This window comes from Aptenodytes patagonicus, chromosome 1, assembly GCF_965638725.1.
Source record: "Aptenodytes patagonicus chromosome 1, bAptPat1.pri.cur, whole genome shotgun sequence".
In the NCBI taxonomy this organism is placed as follows: Eukaryota; Metazoa; Chordata; class Aves; order Sphenisciformes; family Spheniscidae; genus Aptenodytes; species Aptenodytes patagonicus.
In genome coordinates this window covers 15368807-15386309 of record NC_134949.1, presented here as the reverse complement: position 1 = coordinate 15386309, position 17503 = coordinate 15368807, and the positions used below count along the sequence as shown (strand labels likewise).

The 17503-nt window shown below is 39.1% G+C and overlaps 1 protein-coding gene across 1 annotated transcript in view; it reads right to left on the bottom strand.

Annotated features, from left to right (window-relative positions):
- The window catches only part of PRKAR2B (protein kinase cAMP-dependent type II regulatory subunit beta), a 99004-nt gene that overhangs the window by 68582 nt on the left and 12919 nt on the right, over window positions 1–17503 (bottom strand). Inside the window, exon 2 of the mRNA XM_076328628.1 lies at window positions 1396–1431. Coding sequence (XP_076184743.1) covers window positions 1396–1431 — 36 coding nt within the window. The remainder of the gene's footprint in view (window positions 1–1395; window positions 1432–17503) is intronic.

Here is a 17503-nt window from a genome sequence, read left to right as displayed (position 1 = left end):
TAGCTTTTCAAACAATCAAACTCTCCTACTGAAATGCAAAAGCTTATAACAGATGTGTGATAAGGACTGCATTCATTAAAGTCAGCTATCAATCAGTCACAGTAAAACTTTCCTTAAAACACGCAATGTAATTTGTATAAACCCCTGCTCACTGTTACTGAGTGCTAGTTAACGAATCATTCCTTTCATTTCATACTACAGTACCTCATGAAGTATTATCATTACTTAAAACAAGAGAATATTTGGAATTCATTACATTTTCTTACTTTGTGCTATATATGCTATGCACCTATCCTGCAAATGCAAACCTCCATTTTTCTATACAGTTCCTTAGTAATCCTGAGGATCTCCACTAATATTTTTATACAGACAAGGAACTACCTGACTGAGGTTGTAACTAGCAAAATTAGAAGTCTGGATAGACTTACTGCATTATGGAATACAAAATTCATTACATTTACTAAAAATGATCTGCAGTTGAAAACAGAATGCGTTTTATAGTTAGATTTTAAACTCAGCATGCTGAGATGACTACGAACAGCTCACATCTCCCGCTCTGCTGACTCTCATGAGTCAGTCACGAGTCTCATTACATTTAGTGGTGGCTTTTACACCCCACTTCCAGATTCATAGTATTTCAAACAAATAAGACTTAGGTTCTGGGCCTCATGCTTCAGGAGAAAAAGCCCTCAAAAATGAAGCCCAAAGGCTATGATACAGCAGAACAATAAGGAGAGGCCAAGAATATTAATTTTTAATGATACGTAATTTGGAGGGATCTGTTACATATAATGGAATAAGGTAAATAGTCCTCTGAGCCGGCACGAACCAAGTTAACTTGAAGAATACGCATCAAGCTAGGCAGGCGCACTCCTAGCACAACACACCACCACCACGGCAATGCTGCTTCTAGGACCTGATCTGCCAGCTCTGCACAGCAGAACAACACACCATGTACACAAAACAGCTCGGTTTTGAAAAACACAGGGAGATTTCTAGCACGGTTGTACATTTTCTCATGCATAGATGATCACCAAATTGCTGTTTCAGGCTGTCTATGAAGTAAACAAGACAACCCTGCATCAGATTACATTCAGTTCTTGCTTTCAAAGTTCAGTTCTGTTAGGACTAAAATTATTTTCTTTAAAGGAAAAAAGAAAAGCTTAGGTTTTTCATAAATTCCACAGCAACAAGAAGGCTTCACGCAAGTTCTGTGACCTGAAACCTTGCCTACAATTTTCAGTAAACCAGTTAACAAATTTGAGGTTAACCTAAGTCAGTCATCTTTAAAGAAATCCGACTAATGTCATATTATGTTTTACATAACAATCACCGTCAGCATTATGTTTCAACTATTATGTAGACCAATGAAACATGCAACTTTATCCAACTTACCTGATGCCCGTCTGGTGAATCGGTTTATCACTGGAGCTGAAAGAAAACACGACATTTCAATTAGATTATTTTTGTAATAGTCTAACATACTTTAAACATAACAATGTTATACTTCATTCAAAGCGTGACAACTACAAAAATCTGTTAACCATTATTTTTTATCTTTATAGAAACCCATGTTAACTTCATACACACTTAAACTTTTAAGCAGCTTTGCAAGAGGTATGGTAGATAGTAACCAATAAGCTTTCAACAGCATTTTCAGCTTCTTAAGAGTTACTGTTACTTATTGCTGTTCATGACCAGCTGTGAAACATTTAGATCTGCATTTCCATTATTTATTGAGAGCACAGAAATTGGCATCTTGCAAAAAAATTATGCAAGCATGGATTAAAAAAAAGATGTAAAAAAATTAATTTTACTTTTACAAAATATACCTACTATTAGAAATCCAGCACCAAAGATACTCCTATAGAGAAAAAGACTAATTTGCAATCCCATCTGAAAGGTCAACTTTTGCTTTGACTAACCTTTAAAATTCCTTGGGTAAGTCAATAACAATGCCAACCCCTGCCCAAACCCCAGTTTCACAGCACAAATGACTGTTTTATAGTGCCATCTTGGCACATCTCCAACTGCATGCTGCAAACATTTGGAATCAGACTCCTGCCTTGTTTCCAACTGGGAGAGATTGCAAAATGCATCTTAAAGCACACAGTTTTGCCTCTGTTTAATTTCCAGGTTTACCAGCTTCTTCAAGAGCTACTAGAGATAAAATAGATAAAGAAATAAAGTTTTATGTTTTGCCTTCAAAATACAACCTTAAGTCTGCTTCTAATTAGTATGAAACACTGGTCTTGAACTCTACTTTCATGTGATACATTAACTGCTGGAATAAACAGTAAGAAGAAAATCTGAATGACCTAATTTCAAACGTGGGCAGCAGCTACATTAAAAATGTATGCCCTTACAGTGCTTATTAATATTCAACCTTAAAAAATTGCGCTTAATGTTTACATGGAATTGAAAAATATTGAACTTTTTTATTTTATCCCACTTAATTTTACATGGGAGTTATGCATCATTTCTTGATGAGAAAAAAAAATTGCTGAGAAAACAGGAGAGAAACAGCTTGAGACACAAACTGACTTTTTATTCCTTTGGGGAGAAAAAAAAACCAAACAAACAGAGCAAAGCTACAACTTCTGAACCACAGTCGCAGATGGTTTGTGCAAGCACATACAGTAGTGACAGGTCCAAGTGGCAAGAAATACACTGGGAAACCTGACTACAGCGGTTCAGAGTGCTAGTCACGAGCAAAGAAACCTCTGGTGAATAAGCTATGGCAAACCCCAAACATATATATAAACAAACAAGAGAGTAATATAACCAGCAAAGTTATTTTTAATCGTGAATTCTGATCCCAACAATTTTTTTTTTAAATAAAAAGACAAGAAATTTAGACACATTTTTTATTAGAGCAGACACCATATTTTATGCAACTACTGTTTTGTAATATGGGGGCTGTTTCATTCCTCAAAACTGTTTGTTTTGTCGCTAGGGTTACAGGCCAAATTCATTTCAGGACACTAGTCATGACTGTCATCATCAGATGGCTTAGCTGTTACCTCCAACGTGTAAATTAGCAGCAGTTCTCAGCAGACGTGCTCATATTAAAAAAAAAAAATTTGGAATCTGACATATTTCTAACAAGAAAGCATAAAATAGTGCTCTGCTCCCATTCAAAAGTTTTCCCTAAACTCAGGGAGGGTATTTGGCTTTGGCTGTCAGTTCTGTACATCATCTGTAGATACGAAGATCTAACTCCTGTAGACAGCCACCTCAGCACATTTTACCCCCACAAAAAAATAATACATTAAAAAATGAACATCTAACACAAAAATAACATAATTTGGAGACTAATTCTCTTCGAAACAAGTTATTTGGACTGTCAGAGAGATAAGTGCTTTTCCAGCTACATACTTCTAAATTCACTCTTTTATTTGGCTGCAGGGAGGTTAATTTATTTTACAATAAATTTTACAAATTCTTTACTATTAGGAAAAATAAAAGAAAAAGTAGCAAGAATGTCAGAACCTTGATAAGCAACTATTTTTGAGCTCATGTGAATAATCAGTGTTTGAGCAGCAACGAGGCAAAGCCTTCCTCCCCAGACTGGGATCTTGTGAAGGTCATCCAAATGTGTTACTGGGAGATTTTAGAAGCAGCACCCACAGTTCTTTCTTATGAAGCAAGCTGAACTACTCCCTATTTCTCTTGTAGCAAATCACGATATGCTTTTGTTGCCCAGAAAGATGGAAGCATTAGCTTACAAGAAGGTCTCAGAGAATCATCAGCCCTACAGAAATTTCACTGGTATTTTTACTACAAAGTAGATGCATAGTCAACCAGGTTGCTACAATGGCTGGCAGGATAAGCATAGTAAGGTGGGCAAAAGAGAGTTTAAGAAGCATTTTGCTGGAGCCATAAAAAGAAAATTAAATTATCTTTCAAACATGTCGGGCGGTGAAAGTCTTGGCTCAGGAACAAACGGACAAATCAATGGCAGAAATATTCAGTGAGAGATATTAAACACTCCTCCTGGAGCCACAGGGCATCAGGAACAGCAGAGAGATTTCCAGGAAAGAAACACTACTTGCTCTGCCTGTTCTTATCATCTTCCCTGGATATCTTTTTTTAGCCACTGTCCTTACTGAGTTCTGGGCTAGGCTGACTCCTAGGTTTGGACCAGGACAACTGTCCTGATTCACAAGGCTCAAGTGAAAGTGGCAGCCAGAGAGTACCACGCCAAGAGACAGTCTTGGCATCCAGATTTAACTATGAGGGCAGCTTTGAAATCCCGCTCACAGACCACATGGATATTGCACTTATATCTGTGGGTTCAAGCCCTGAGCTACACACACACACAAGAAGCGGTGCTTAGGTATTGTGCTTCCTACCCTGATGCTGCAGCCGTTCCCCAACACCCCTGCTTACCACTCTCCTCCCAGCCATGTCCGCAAGCGGCTTCTCAGGATTTTCGGTGTCTGCCTGCAGGCACAGCAGAAAGCAGCCGGCTATTGGGCTCTGTAAGCTGCCCGAGGACTGCTCCCTACCATGAGAAACCCAGGCAGCCTTGTCAGAGGGCTACTCCATCCCTAACAACACCCCGCTTGCAACACTGCTGACACACGCCAGTTCACAGCACCACAATAGGGAAGGGAATGGGCTTGAAGCAATACCTACGTGGCTATTGAAGTTAACTCTACAGCAAAAATATATTTTATCTTAAAGGTTATAGTGACATTGCGCTGAGGGTTGGTTGCTCAGAATGGTTTAATAAAACAACTTGCTAGAAAAAACACTGCTTACAGTAACTTACAGCTATATCCCTCCCACCACGGACTTGTGCAAAATGTAAAAGGAACAAAAAACATGGATTGTAAAACCTCGTCATTGCAAAATCCAGGGATTTTTCCCAATGAAGGGTAAACTGGCATGCAGATAAATTCAGAACATGTCCAGTGACATTTGATCTTTTTTTACAGTAAGAGAAAGAGTGCTGCACCACAACTGAATAATGTACTGCCGTGCACAGAGGATCTTGTTTAAGTGCATGGTGTCACTCCAATATTAAACACGACTCTTCATGTTCTAGTTTGTCTCAACCAAAATCTATTACAAACTTAGATAGGGGAAAATGAATAAAGGGGGGGAAAAAAGAGAAATGTCAGGGGTCTGTATCCTGACGAAGTTTTGACTAAATTATCAATTGAAACTGCAAGCTATCGAACCTTACGTGACATATTACAGTTGTTTTGTTGTTAGTGCTATGTAAGAGAAAATTCCACCATCTAAGACGTTATCTGCTGGTAACTGAAATTCATGTTTGCAAATCCTTGCTCAGATGACTGTACAAAAGTACAGTTTTTAAAATATTTTGGCAATACAGATCAAGTAGGTAAACAGAAATAATTGATAAATGATCAAAAGAGGCTGAAGTGTTTTAATAGATCTATTCACCAAGAATATAGGCTGTAAAACCAGCATCAAACTACATGAAGCATGAACTAAAAATTTTTCCATCACTCAACAATTGTCTAACCATTGCTCCTTTCCCCACTGTACTCTACCTCTCATACTGTTCTTTATGAGCATTAAGCAGTCATCACAACAGCCCTGCGAAACAAACCATAAAAGCAGCATAATTTTGTAAGTAGAGGAGGATCTATGGGGTTGTTTGCAGAGCACCAAGACTAAGAAGGTAATGCTAAGAAAGGATCCCTAGCTGTGCATCCTCTACATGGTTAACTTGTTCTGACAGCTTGAGCTGTCCCTTTTTGCAGACTCCCAATTTAAGTGCTCAAAGTCAAGTTTGCTTCAGAAACTGTCAGAGATTCTTGTGCCATTACTCCAACCTGGAATAAGAAGCTAAACACATCGCAGACATTACACATGCAGTCTTCCTAAGAAGTCAGGGACTGTCAGCCTGGGATTTAACACGAGGTTCTGCTTATCAGGGGCTGCTAAGGACATGCTCAAGCACTCTCTGACAAACAGACCTGTAAACTGGTGCCTTCTGCAGGTCTGCAAACCAGGCAAATACACAACGCTGGGTCATGCTGCAGAGCACATGGGGACCCCATGTGTGCCCAAGCCAGGGTGAGCACACCCAGCTCCCTGCAGCTGCTCCGGTGGACAGAGCCCATCAGGAGACTGCTCAGGCCACATTTATGGCAACCCAAGGCAATGCTCTTTTAGAGAAAAATACACAGAGTCAAAACGCCTACTCTACTCTGAGTGACGAGGGCTGGCAGGAGATTAATCTTCAGTATTAGTAAAAATTAGAACACTTTCCACAAGCCCCACTTTCAATTAGCCACCGTAATTTCTTCACAGGGCAAAGGGTTAAACCCCCTTATAAAAACCAAACAAACAATTAAATTCAGCCATTACATGTCTAAACCCCTCAAATTTGGCAGCCCATAGCCCAGAAAAACCCAGCTCTATTTACAGAGCAGGAATATCACTAATATATCTTAAAGGGTAGATACCAACAGAAATACCTGCACCATAGTGTATCATCCTTGGGTGGAAGACTCAAATGCCACAAGTGAGGTTATGAAACAAAAGTCATAGCCAAATCATACTTTTTTTTCTATCCTATTGAGGGCAAAACTGTTAAAACTCTCAAGGACCTCACTGAGGTCAGTGGGTTAAACATAGCCCAAATATCAACAAGAAACTGAGAACCTGCTCTCAACACACCACATGATTTTATATAGTCTAACTCTAGTGATTTCAGAAGAGTTATTCCTGGGTTACGCATGTTTTTTCGTGACATATCTCAAGTCTCAACCGATGAGCATCATGGGCACTATGGGCTCCGCCTTTTCAGTTCCAAGGTCACCTATTTCTCAGAGGTCCAGCAACTTTCAGAAATACTTTGAATTACGCCTATTGTAATCACATTCCTATATTATGCATATTAACATTAGCCTGTCTTCTTTCATAAACAGATTATTAGTCTTCCCAAAACTAACCAGCCAGATGCCTTTGCGTGCCGAGTTCTGCAGGCACATCATGAGGGCACCTGAGTTGCCCCCACACAGGGGCAGCTATGGGGCAGCACTGGAGCTGGTTCTAAAAGCAGTTCAGCTGTGCTTGTGCAGCACTACCAGCACAGGTAGCAATGGCACAGGTAATCCACAACCGCAACGGCGCAGACTATCCACAACAGACAATTTACCCGTGGATAATTAACAGCTGATTGTATTTACAGTCATAATCATACCCAAGGTCAAGGTACATGGTCTTTTTTTGCTTAGAATCTCTAAATATTAAATAGTACTAGAACACAGATTTAGGAAGATGATAAAAATCAAGCTGTTAAAGTTAAATGAAATTACATAAATTATGTAGTAAAACTGTACAATATAGATCACTATATTCCTTAAGAAATTTGTTACAGTTGGAATAACTTTAGAAACCGTTCACTTTACTCTGAAGAGCTATTCTTCCTTCTAGTTATCAGCTTACAGTTGGTACATTCACTGACAGTTTGAAGGAATGACTCTGACAAAGGAGGGAGTTGTCAGGTCTATGGAAAATGGTTCTCATCTTTTCTCTGTGAAAGGCCGTGACGGCTGCAAGGAATGAGGAGAGGGGATGAGCCCAGGGAATACACAACTATTATTTGGAAGACAAACAAACAGCCCTTGCAATACAGTAGTTAAATAGAGCATAGCTTTCTAAGTAAGTGTGTTTCAATTTCTGGAAATTTAACAGCAACAGTAATGTTTTAATGATGAAATACGTAAGATATATTTTATTATTTCCCTCACCAAATAAGTCAATCTCAAAAGATGATTTTTTTATTAAGAGCAAAATTCAAGAACAGCACATAGGCTGGGCCTTTACTCAAGGAGGCCACACAGGTGCACGCCGTAAGTAACACTCGGCCAAAGAACCCGAAAGGTGAGACAGCATCACTGCCGCCGAATTTCCCAATAAACAAACCTTAACATTTCAGGAGAATCTGAAGTCCGCTCCAAAACACTGATTTTCTTTGGGGAGGAAAAGCCACAGCTCCTCAATAGGATCTGCACGCAGAGGCATCTGGTTCCATCCAAAGAAGGGTGCATTGCTGGAAGGCATTGCAAGTACGAAGAGTGTGCTCCCTAAGGAGTCATGGCTGCTATGTACCCAAGGAGGCAGAATGCATACATATACATGCATTCATATACACTGGCAGAATGCAGGCAGTGAGACATGAAGTAAATGCATGCTTTCAGGGAGTCCTGTAGACAGAGACTGAGAAACCGAAGATGAGGAAGAAATGATGCTACAGTGGTAGTATTTATGTGCTACTGGGAGAAAAAGCGAGAGAGAATAATTTTGCTGTTGCAAGAAAAGTAGATGTTGGTGAGAGAAAATAGCTACATCAGATGGGATGCCCTAAGACTGTTGGGGTTTTTTTAATTACAAATTACATGTACTGATTTTAAAGCCATCTGTACCACAACAAATATAATTATTCCTATCTCTGAAGACATCAACACATCTGTAAAAGAATGAAAATATACAGAAACCAGAATATCCTGTTATCCCCATTTTTATAATATGCAACAAACTAAACTAAGTTTACAAGAGGTTGTAGTCCTAAATGCAGTTAGTCAAAACTGAATTTTGAGATTTTTATTGGCTCTACAGATTACCTCTTTTCATTTTTCAGTCTGAAAAATTAGTTCCATTTCACTGTAGAAGAGTTTCTCAAGAAAGCTGGGAAAGCCTTATAGAATCATAGAATCATTAAGTTACAATAATTTGAAAACTACACCAGATAATTGCCTTGTGCTCCTTGCTATTTAGCTCTGGAGCTTCTATTTCCAGAATTATGTGCTAGTACACTAGGATTGCCCTTTTCAAACCCAACACCATGCACTTCCAAAGGCTGCACAGGATTCTGTGGTCTCCTAGGGTAACCTTCAAAGAAAGCTGAGATGAAGAATCCCAGCAACTTATTTTGTTCTTACAAATACATAAACTACCCTAAAAAAAAAAGCTGCCAAAAACAGCACGGAAGAAAGCTGCTCTTCTTTATGTATTTCATTCCACATACTAACATGTATCTCCCAGGTGATACACACAAGTTGCTACTTCAAACCAAAACCAAACAGCAAACTCTCCTACCTCACCTCTCTCTGACGACTACACAGTAACAAGCCACAAATTATTTCTTCAAAACCCAAAAAAGCTCGGTAAAATTTTTGGCAAATGAATTCATTGATTATTAAGATGTCACCACACAAGGACATGAATTAAATACGTGGATAAATACCTCGGGTTTTGCTTTGCTGAAGATGAAAATGCTGTGTATCCATTTAAACGCATCACTATGGTATCAGGAAAAGAGCAATGTTATAATTGGAGTCCCTGAAAACATCTAATAAACAGAGAATCTAATATATTATTTCAGGATTTTTACATTATTTCCAGGTTATAATTAGTGTTGATGTTAAATATATTTGTTTTTAAAATGCTACTATGGAGCAGCACACTTCCATGGTCATGTTTTGACATGTACATACAGCCAGTCATTATGCCATAAGTTAGCTGGTTATTTAACCTGTCATAACACAAACCTCAAAAGAGAGGCAAAGAAATCTTTCCCACTTTATTAGTTAAGAGATTTCAGCTCTTATGAATAATTGATGCTGCACGTAATTACTAACACTGAAAATAAAAAGATGAAATGCCTGTCTGATGTGTTAGACCGATGACCCAACACAGTGAAACGGGCTGTCACAGCCCATTAATGGGAATGAAATGCCACTCTTGGAGAGCGTATTTACTTTTCCCACCCAAGCAGCTTGTTCAAGATTTGGGCTTTTTTTATTTTTAAATCTATCACTTCTTTCAAATTAATGTCTCATGTTAGAACATAAAAGTATTAAGTGAAGACGTTGCTGTATTCAATTTTTCTATCTGAAATATGCATTCTGTTACACAGTGCCGCATGCTACACATAGCACATTTCCCCTTACAAATTCATCCTCGTCACCGCTTGTGACCAGTACACTTAGTCATTATCTCATTAAAATTAGTCAGTCATCTAGGTAAGGGGGGGGGGGAGGGGGGGGAAGTCATTCACAGCAGTATTTCTAATCCTCAGTTATACCAGAGGCTGCAACAAGTTAATTTGTGCTAGAATTTGTCTAGGCACAAGCTGAAGACGTGTACCTGTGCAGAAGCGCTGGCCTGGAGTGCTTGCTGCCCTCAACCCCAGGTTACTCAGTACATATGATGAAAACTAACGGTGCGTATATGAGGAGATTTCTACTCACCAGAGACAATATATTTCTAAAGCAAAAAGGAAGTATGAACTTAAGCCTAAAAATACCAATGGAATAAATCTATGAGGGAGGTCAGTCTTCCCAGAACATGCCCTGGGCTATGAAAACCCAGGCCTTCCCACAGAGCCAAAACCCAAGACCTGGAGTGCTGCTTTAGCTTGGTCACCACCTATAGATCCCGTTTTTCTTTCACCCTCTGTTTTGTACAATTTACCAAACTGCCTATTTCTGCCTAGCAGAGTGGGCTGGGGTTTTTTAGTTCATTTTTTTTTAACATGATCACTATACCCCAACACCACTTGTAGCAACATTCCTCTTTGCTAAGCAATTTATTACCACCTCCAAGGAATATTCTGCTACAGCCATAGCATAGTTTACAATTGCTACTAAACCCCATCTGATACAAAATGTCAGTAATGCTTTTATCTTCTTACCATCTGTAAATGGCTTCTTTCCACTTGAAATTTCATAAGCTATTTTAAGAATACTATGGTTATTTGCTTTCTAACACTGCAGCGTAGGCATTTAGATCCAATTTCATGTTCTTTTCTGCTTTCTAATTTTGCTGCCTGAAGCATATTTACTAATGTATGCATGTTCCTAGTCAGAATGAGAGAAAAAGCGGTCATTCTGCCAAAGCTCTACCAGCAATGCCAAATCAGTTGGGTGGTGCTGCTCATCTGTGAAACTATCAAATTGATATTTTATAGGTCATCAGGCTTCAGGATCACCATCTCATAAGATGAGGAACAATTTGCACCTGTCCTTGAATCAATATTTCTGACAAACTGCAAACTAGACCACCCAAGATTTTATAAGAGTGACCTGTTCTCCTGAATTCCTGGTAGCCAACAGCTTCCCTTAACTATTACACAACTGTGCTTTAGGCTCTTTTTTTTTTTTCTTTTTTCCAAAATTTTGGCCTACGTTTTTTGTCTCTTAACAATACCTGCAAGTTATATTTATTGCAAAGGAACAATGTTGCAATCTTGCTGACGGTAGTGGGTTGGAGAAGATGTCATGGCTGTCAGTAGTCTTCTCCGAGGGAGTATACCTTTGTGTGGAGTTTATAATTATCTCATCTATTTTATACGGTTTAACAACTGTGAACATAACTGCTTTCTCCCATACACATTCACATACCCGTGTTTAACCCAAAGCCTCAAACCCTTTAAGACTCAGGCTTTCCTACTATTATTCATGTTTTTGTCACTTTGCCATTAGGTTATTACAACATGGGCAAACACCATTAAAACTTTCTGAAGTTAGTATTTTTATACAAAGTCTCTGCCTGCTTCCTAGAACTACCTTGACAGAAACCTGTGCTACAAAGTACCTTGACGAAGTATATGAATATGTACGATCTGCAGTCTGCATTGCCTGCTTATTCACTTCCTGGTGAAATTTAAGGTTTTGGACTTGATGTGTATTTTAAAGTTTGCATATTTTAAGACCATTACGTACTTAAAGGGAATTTCTTTTGCCTTCATGATAATTCATTCTCAGCTGGTCAGAACTAAAATAGACAATTTTGTTAGCTTTCAGATCATGAGGCAAGCAACATTCTCCCACTTGGTTTTAGAGAAAGGCTGAGAGATGTACCTCATCAGTGGCACAGTGACTCTAAAAGAAAAAGAAAAAAAGCCCAAACCCCAGGTGTTATTGCTTGAATATAATGAGAAGAATAACACTGAGACTGTTTCAAAAAAGGAAAAAAAATTAAAAAACACCAAAATATATATAAGCATCTAAATAGAAAAGTCATGACCAAGGAGAGAAGCACTTCAGTGTTATTCTGTCCTCACTCCTACCACATAAAAGAAGCTTGCTGGTGATACCGATGACAGGATGGTGCTTCCTGACTCCAGCACGCTGACTGACGAAATACCTAAGGCAGTCTGCAGGCAGAGCATGTCACCCATTTCCTGGTCAGACATCTCACTGGTTTAACAGCCTACGAATAACATACTTCCCGCCACTAGACAAACTGCCCATTGTCTGGCAGCCAACAAAACCGGCTAGTAAAACAACAGCAAAGTGAAAAAGTCCCAGTGTCCTCCCACCAGCTAGGAACACGTCCACCAGTCACTTAACTTGGTAGCTGACACCTTCCCCAAGCTCAGGTCCCACAGGTCAGAGTGTAGTTTCTGAGAATGGGTTTGGGACATTTTTGGGTTTTGTTTTTCTGCTTCTAGTAAATCCTTGTACTCTTAGGCTGCAGGCCTGGCTAACACCAGTAACATAAAAGCCTGGGCTACCAGAAACTACAGCGTTGAGATTTGAGAGGTTGAGCCAAAGGTTGAAAAGAAAAGGGAAAAAAACCAAACCAAAACAAAACTATTTTACTGTTCACTTCCAATATGTGTGCGATGCTAAATTACTGCAAGCAGCTGCCAGGGATTACAGTGAAGCTGTTAGCCAAAGCACCCTTCATGATTTGGCCTTTCCAGTTCTCAGGGGCAAGTGAATGAAGCACAGCTGGTTCTGGTAGCTGCACTCGCTTCAACGCAGGCCTTAGGTACCCTTGCAATATCTGCTCTACATTCACTCTTGCAAACATGCAGGACAGCATGCAAACACAACTCGAGGGAGAAGGTGGGATACAGATTCACCTTTAATAATACAAGCCTCTACCTCCCTTTCAGACAGTCAAAACCACTATCGACATCCACAAGACTACTGATGATGCACTAACTACAGAGACCCCAGGCATGATTCACGTTGATGATCATCAATGGCTTTATGAGTCAAGGAAGCGGGTAGAGAAGGCCACCAAAGAATCCCTGGTGACAGCAATACCTAAGTGGCTCCACAAATCCACAGGCTTAATGCTGAATTAGTTGCACACTGGCCTTTCGACATGGCACCAACAATGCAGGTGCTACTGAAGACATCGTGAAACCTGCCAGACCAACTGAAGGACTGCAGATAATGGCAAAAATCCATCAACAATGAGCTACCGTGACTTGCAATAAAACAAATTATTGTTCTCCCTATTGATAAAGAACCACACAAAGGAGCACCACATGGACATATCATCCTGTCAACAATGCCAAAAGAGTTGCAGAAACTTATGTAAGCAAAGTCCATTATCTAATGTGTTTCCGTTACCCAGAAGGGTATCAACTGAGGATCTTACAAACGGTACCTCCCAAATTACTTGTGGATCACATTCAGAAATGTCTGAGTAGTGAGTAGTGGATTTTTCAGTGCTGCTCCATTTTGCTCAATAGTTTGGGTAGCATTTGAAAAGTTCCATCTGTTGTAAGTAAACTTCAGCATCACAGTCACTTTCACTCCCATTTCGTTCTGCTCCTGGCTAGCAAAGCTTGAGAACACTGTCCTGACTTCCTTCTGTAACTATCTGTGAGATTCCTACCAGGGGCCAACTTTCCATGACTCTTGATAACAAAACTCTCCAAATGGGCTGATTAGTCATCAGGCAATGAAATAACTCCTGGCATCAAATAATGGTCTTCCACCAGAGGGCTTTAGAAAAAAATAACCTACTGCGCTCCCAGTTTGGATTCCCTAGCAAAATTACATTTGATAATTACACTATTACCTGAAAGACAGCTAAAACCAATCGTAAGAAACATACGTGGTCATGATGCAAAGATCCCTTCCCTCCAGACCCATCCAAAAAGTCTGACACACACTTTTTCATGTCATCTATTCACTGTTACTCACTGGGGCAGAGAAAATGAGATTCAGGTACTGAACACGGAAATATACAGAGACAGAATAAAGGCAGACCAACAGACACAGCTGGAGATCTGGAGTCTTGCTCTGACTCTCTGCCTTGGGGACAAGGCAAAAACTCTTTACTCTGTGTCTGGTGTCCTCCCCCAACACCCACCGCCTTTCAAGAAATTCTACTTCTTTTAGAGCAGGTAAACAGTAAAGGTCAAGACTCTGCATCAGAAAGGGAAAAACAAAAAACTAAAGGATGAGTTTGCCTGACTTGTTACATGTCAGATCAGCAACCCACACCTCCAAAAAAAAATGCCCTATTCCCCAGGCCACACCATATTCCGACAGCAAGCACGAAAGCTCCTCTCTTGAAGCCAAGTCAATGTGCAAGCAAGCATGCTAAAAAGCAGATAAGATGCCTGACTCCGACCTAGTGGTCTGGATATTCAAGTGTCCACAAAGACGACAGACTAGAGTTTCTTTTTCAATTTACTGGAATATGCATGTTTTACATTATACCCTCAGTAGAAAAAAAATAAAATCCATTTCTGTAAAACACTTGTAAATTTCTAACATTGCTTCCTTGCTTTCTCAACAAATTTAAAAAAAAAGTAGACTGCTTCAGAAAGTTTCTGAAATTAAAGGATACTCAACTTCAGAAAATTAGGATAAACAATACTTTTAACTTATGTTCCCAGTATCCACATTGGGGTACTAGAAGTGAACACAAGGAGTACTACTGCTAATTTTTCTTTTTGAAATTATTTTGGACAAGAAAAAATAATTGAATTCTACTTTTTGTCCTACTAGTGGATTTTTTTTAAAAAATAGCAAACAAGGACAACTTTTTTTAAAAACACCGACACAAGACAAATTTATTCACCCTTTATAGGCTGGGTCTATACGTGACCTTCATTTTAAGTGTGACCAGAAGAGCACATTGTTTAATGTAGGATTCTGTAATGGTTATATGCCAGCAGTCCATATTAATAACCACAAACTATCTTTTGTATAAGCAATTTGGTAAATGACCGTATGGATTAGGAATATCAAGCAATGCAATCTCTTCAGCGGGCAGAGGAGACAGTTCTGCGTTCGCTTTGTGTGAGGTTGTGCTTGTGGTGATCTGCTCTGGTTGAGAAGGACTGGCTGCTGAGGGTGCAGCTACCCAAGGCCACCTCCAGCACGTTCCACTCCCTGCAACGGCCAATCCCTTTTGGGGCAGCTGCTGGCTGGGTGAACAGCTTTGCCTTTTGCTGCTCCCTCCTACTCACTCAGGCTCATAGAGCTTCCATCTCCAGCCTGCCCTGTGGCTCTGCCCCCACACTCCCCTAGATGAGTTCACGTCCATTTGGGAATACGCTCTTCTTTTCATTAGAGCACAATATTATCGTTATTATGAACTTTATCAGCACTCTCCTATGATAAAATCTGGAAGATGGCAAGCTGGCTTAGATCTATGTAAGACAATGGCAAAATTCACTAAAGCTTTCTCAATTTTGGTACTCCTTTTATAGGCAAACTTTGTAGCCTAAACAGGCCATATAGATTTCTTCTGTTTACAAGAGCTTTGCTGATTATTCCTGCACATTCCAGTGAAAGAGAAATCCATTATTTTCTACATTTGGCCAGAAAAAATGATGTACCAAATTCTAGCTTCAGCTGGGACCTCGACTCTAAATATTAGAGGTTTTTTAAAGTACTGCAGGTAAACAATGCTACATGAGCCCCTCACAACCCTTCATGCACATACTACTACAAGGTCCCTGAAAGATGGGGATGGCAAGTATTCCATTTTACCAAGCCACAGCGTGTGCTCAGGCATACAGTGCAAACTACTCAAAGGCACACCAGCAAGTCCGTGACACACATGGAGATTTAACCCCTTTGTCTTAACTCTGAGAGCCCTATTTTTAATTGCTTTAATTCTTCTTCCTTAAAGGATGATTATCAAGGGATGAGATTAGAAAAGACCAAACCTTAGCCTTCAGTCCAAATTCCTTTGTCTTATGGATTTCATCCAGACCCACAGAGTATTTAAATAAAATTTTTTTGCACAATTTTTAAGTATGTCTTATGACTGGTAGGATATGGGAAAAGTTGCCCTCAGTTACTATACTGCACCATATACGCTCATTTAAAAATGTGTTTATCGCTAACTTGACAGACCATAAGAGCTTCATCAGGCCAGCCTATAAAAATAGACATGTATGTATTTTCTAAAGCATATAGCTTCATAGGCCCTGTAGGTGTTCCTGTATCATGACCTTAAAATTTCTAGAAGTATTACCGTTGAACACTATACAATTTTACAGACATGCCAATAATTCTGATTAACATGCCTCTTCCATTTGTTTCACAGCTCCAGAGCCAAATTCTCCTTTTGCTGTTAAAACAAGAGGTTACTTAGAAATCAAACCACTTGCATAAAATATGTAGGACTTAACCGAGTCAAATAATAATAATAATATGTATTATTTTAGAAATCAAAACTACTGAACACCAAAAAGAAATTTTTAGAACTGAGAACTATGATTAAACTTCCTTTCAATAGAAACAGAAGAAAGTGACAGTTTATATCCAGTGGTGAGTTTCATCTCACAGTCTAATTGGAATTTGCGTGACTTTCCAATTACAGACTACAAAACTTCAACCTTCTTTCCACTCCTTAAAGTACAATCGGTTATATGCATTCGATTCCTCACTCTATAAACACAGAAACCGATGTCAAACATAAACTACGCTAAAAGAAGTTATCTTTAGAAAACATTGCAACTGTCGAATCTCTAATACACAATTTATGCAATAAGAAGTATGAGGGTAGTCTTTTAGAGAAAACAAACTTTACTACCTAAAATGTACTCCATAAAAAACCTCTAACATTGAGACGAAAGTTAAATTCATCCCTTCATCTAAAAAAAAGGGTAGTTCTACAGCTCTATAAACTGTTTTGTCCTGGAACATAGAACACAAGTTAAACGATGTCAGTTCCTAGCCAGAAGTAAATATAAAGTACAGTTTCCGGAATGAATGCGTAAATCTTCTTGGCTCTGCCTTTACATTTTTAAAACAGTGCATGTGTTTATATTCTGACCTTTGTACCTTTTCCAAATGAAAACAAAACAAAAAAATCATAAAGAAATACTTTTCAGCAATAGCCAGACTCCTATTACTTTCCAAGTGTCGGTTACAGTAACAGGTAACTGTCATAAGTGTAATAGCAATTATGTTTCTATTCTTGATATTTAGCAGGGAAGAGCATGCTTCCACAGAACCTGACCTGTCAATTTTAAATTAGTTTCAGCACAAACCATTTAAACACTGGAAACAAGCAAGAGCCATTTCATTTTGCAAATGATATACCAATTGCTAAAAAAAAAAAAAAAAAGAAAAAAAAAAAGGCAATTAATAAGGGCTATTGCATGCTCTGTTGCTATAAACTGCTGTCAGTAATAACTACCTCATTTCCAGAAAACTGCTTCCTGCTTCATTTCTTTCACCTTGGTTCACGGCAAAGTCCATACCGCTACGTTATCCACCTGCTTGTTCCCCTTACTAGC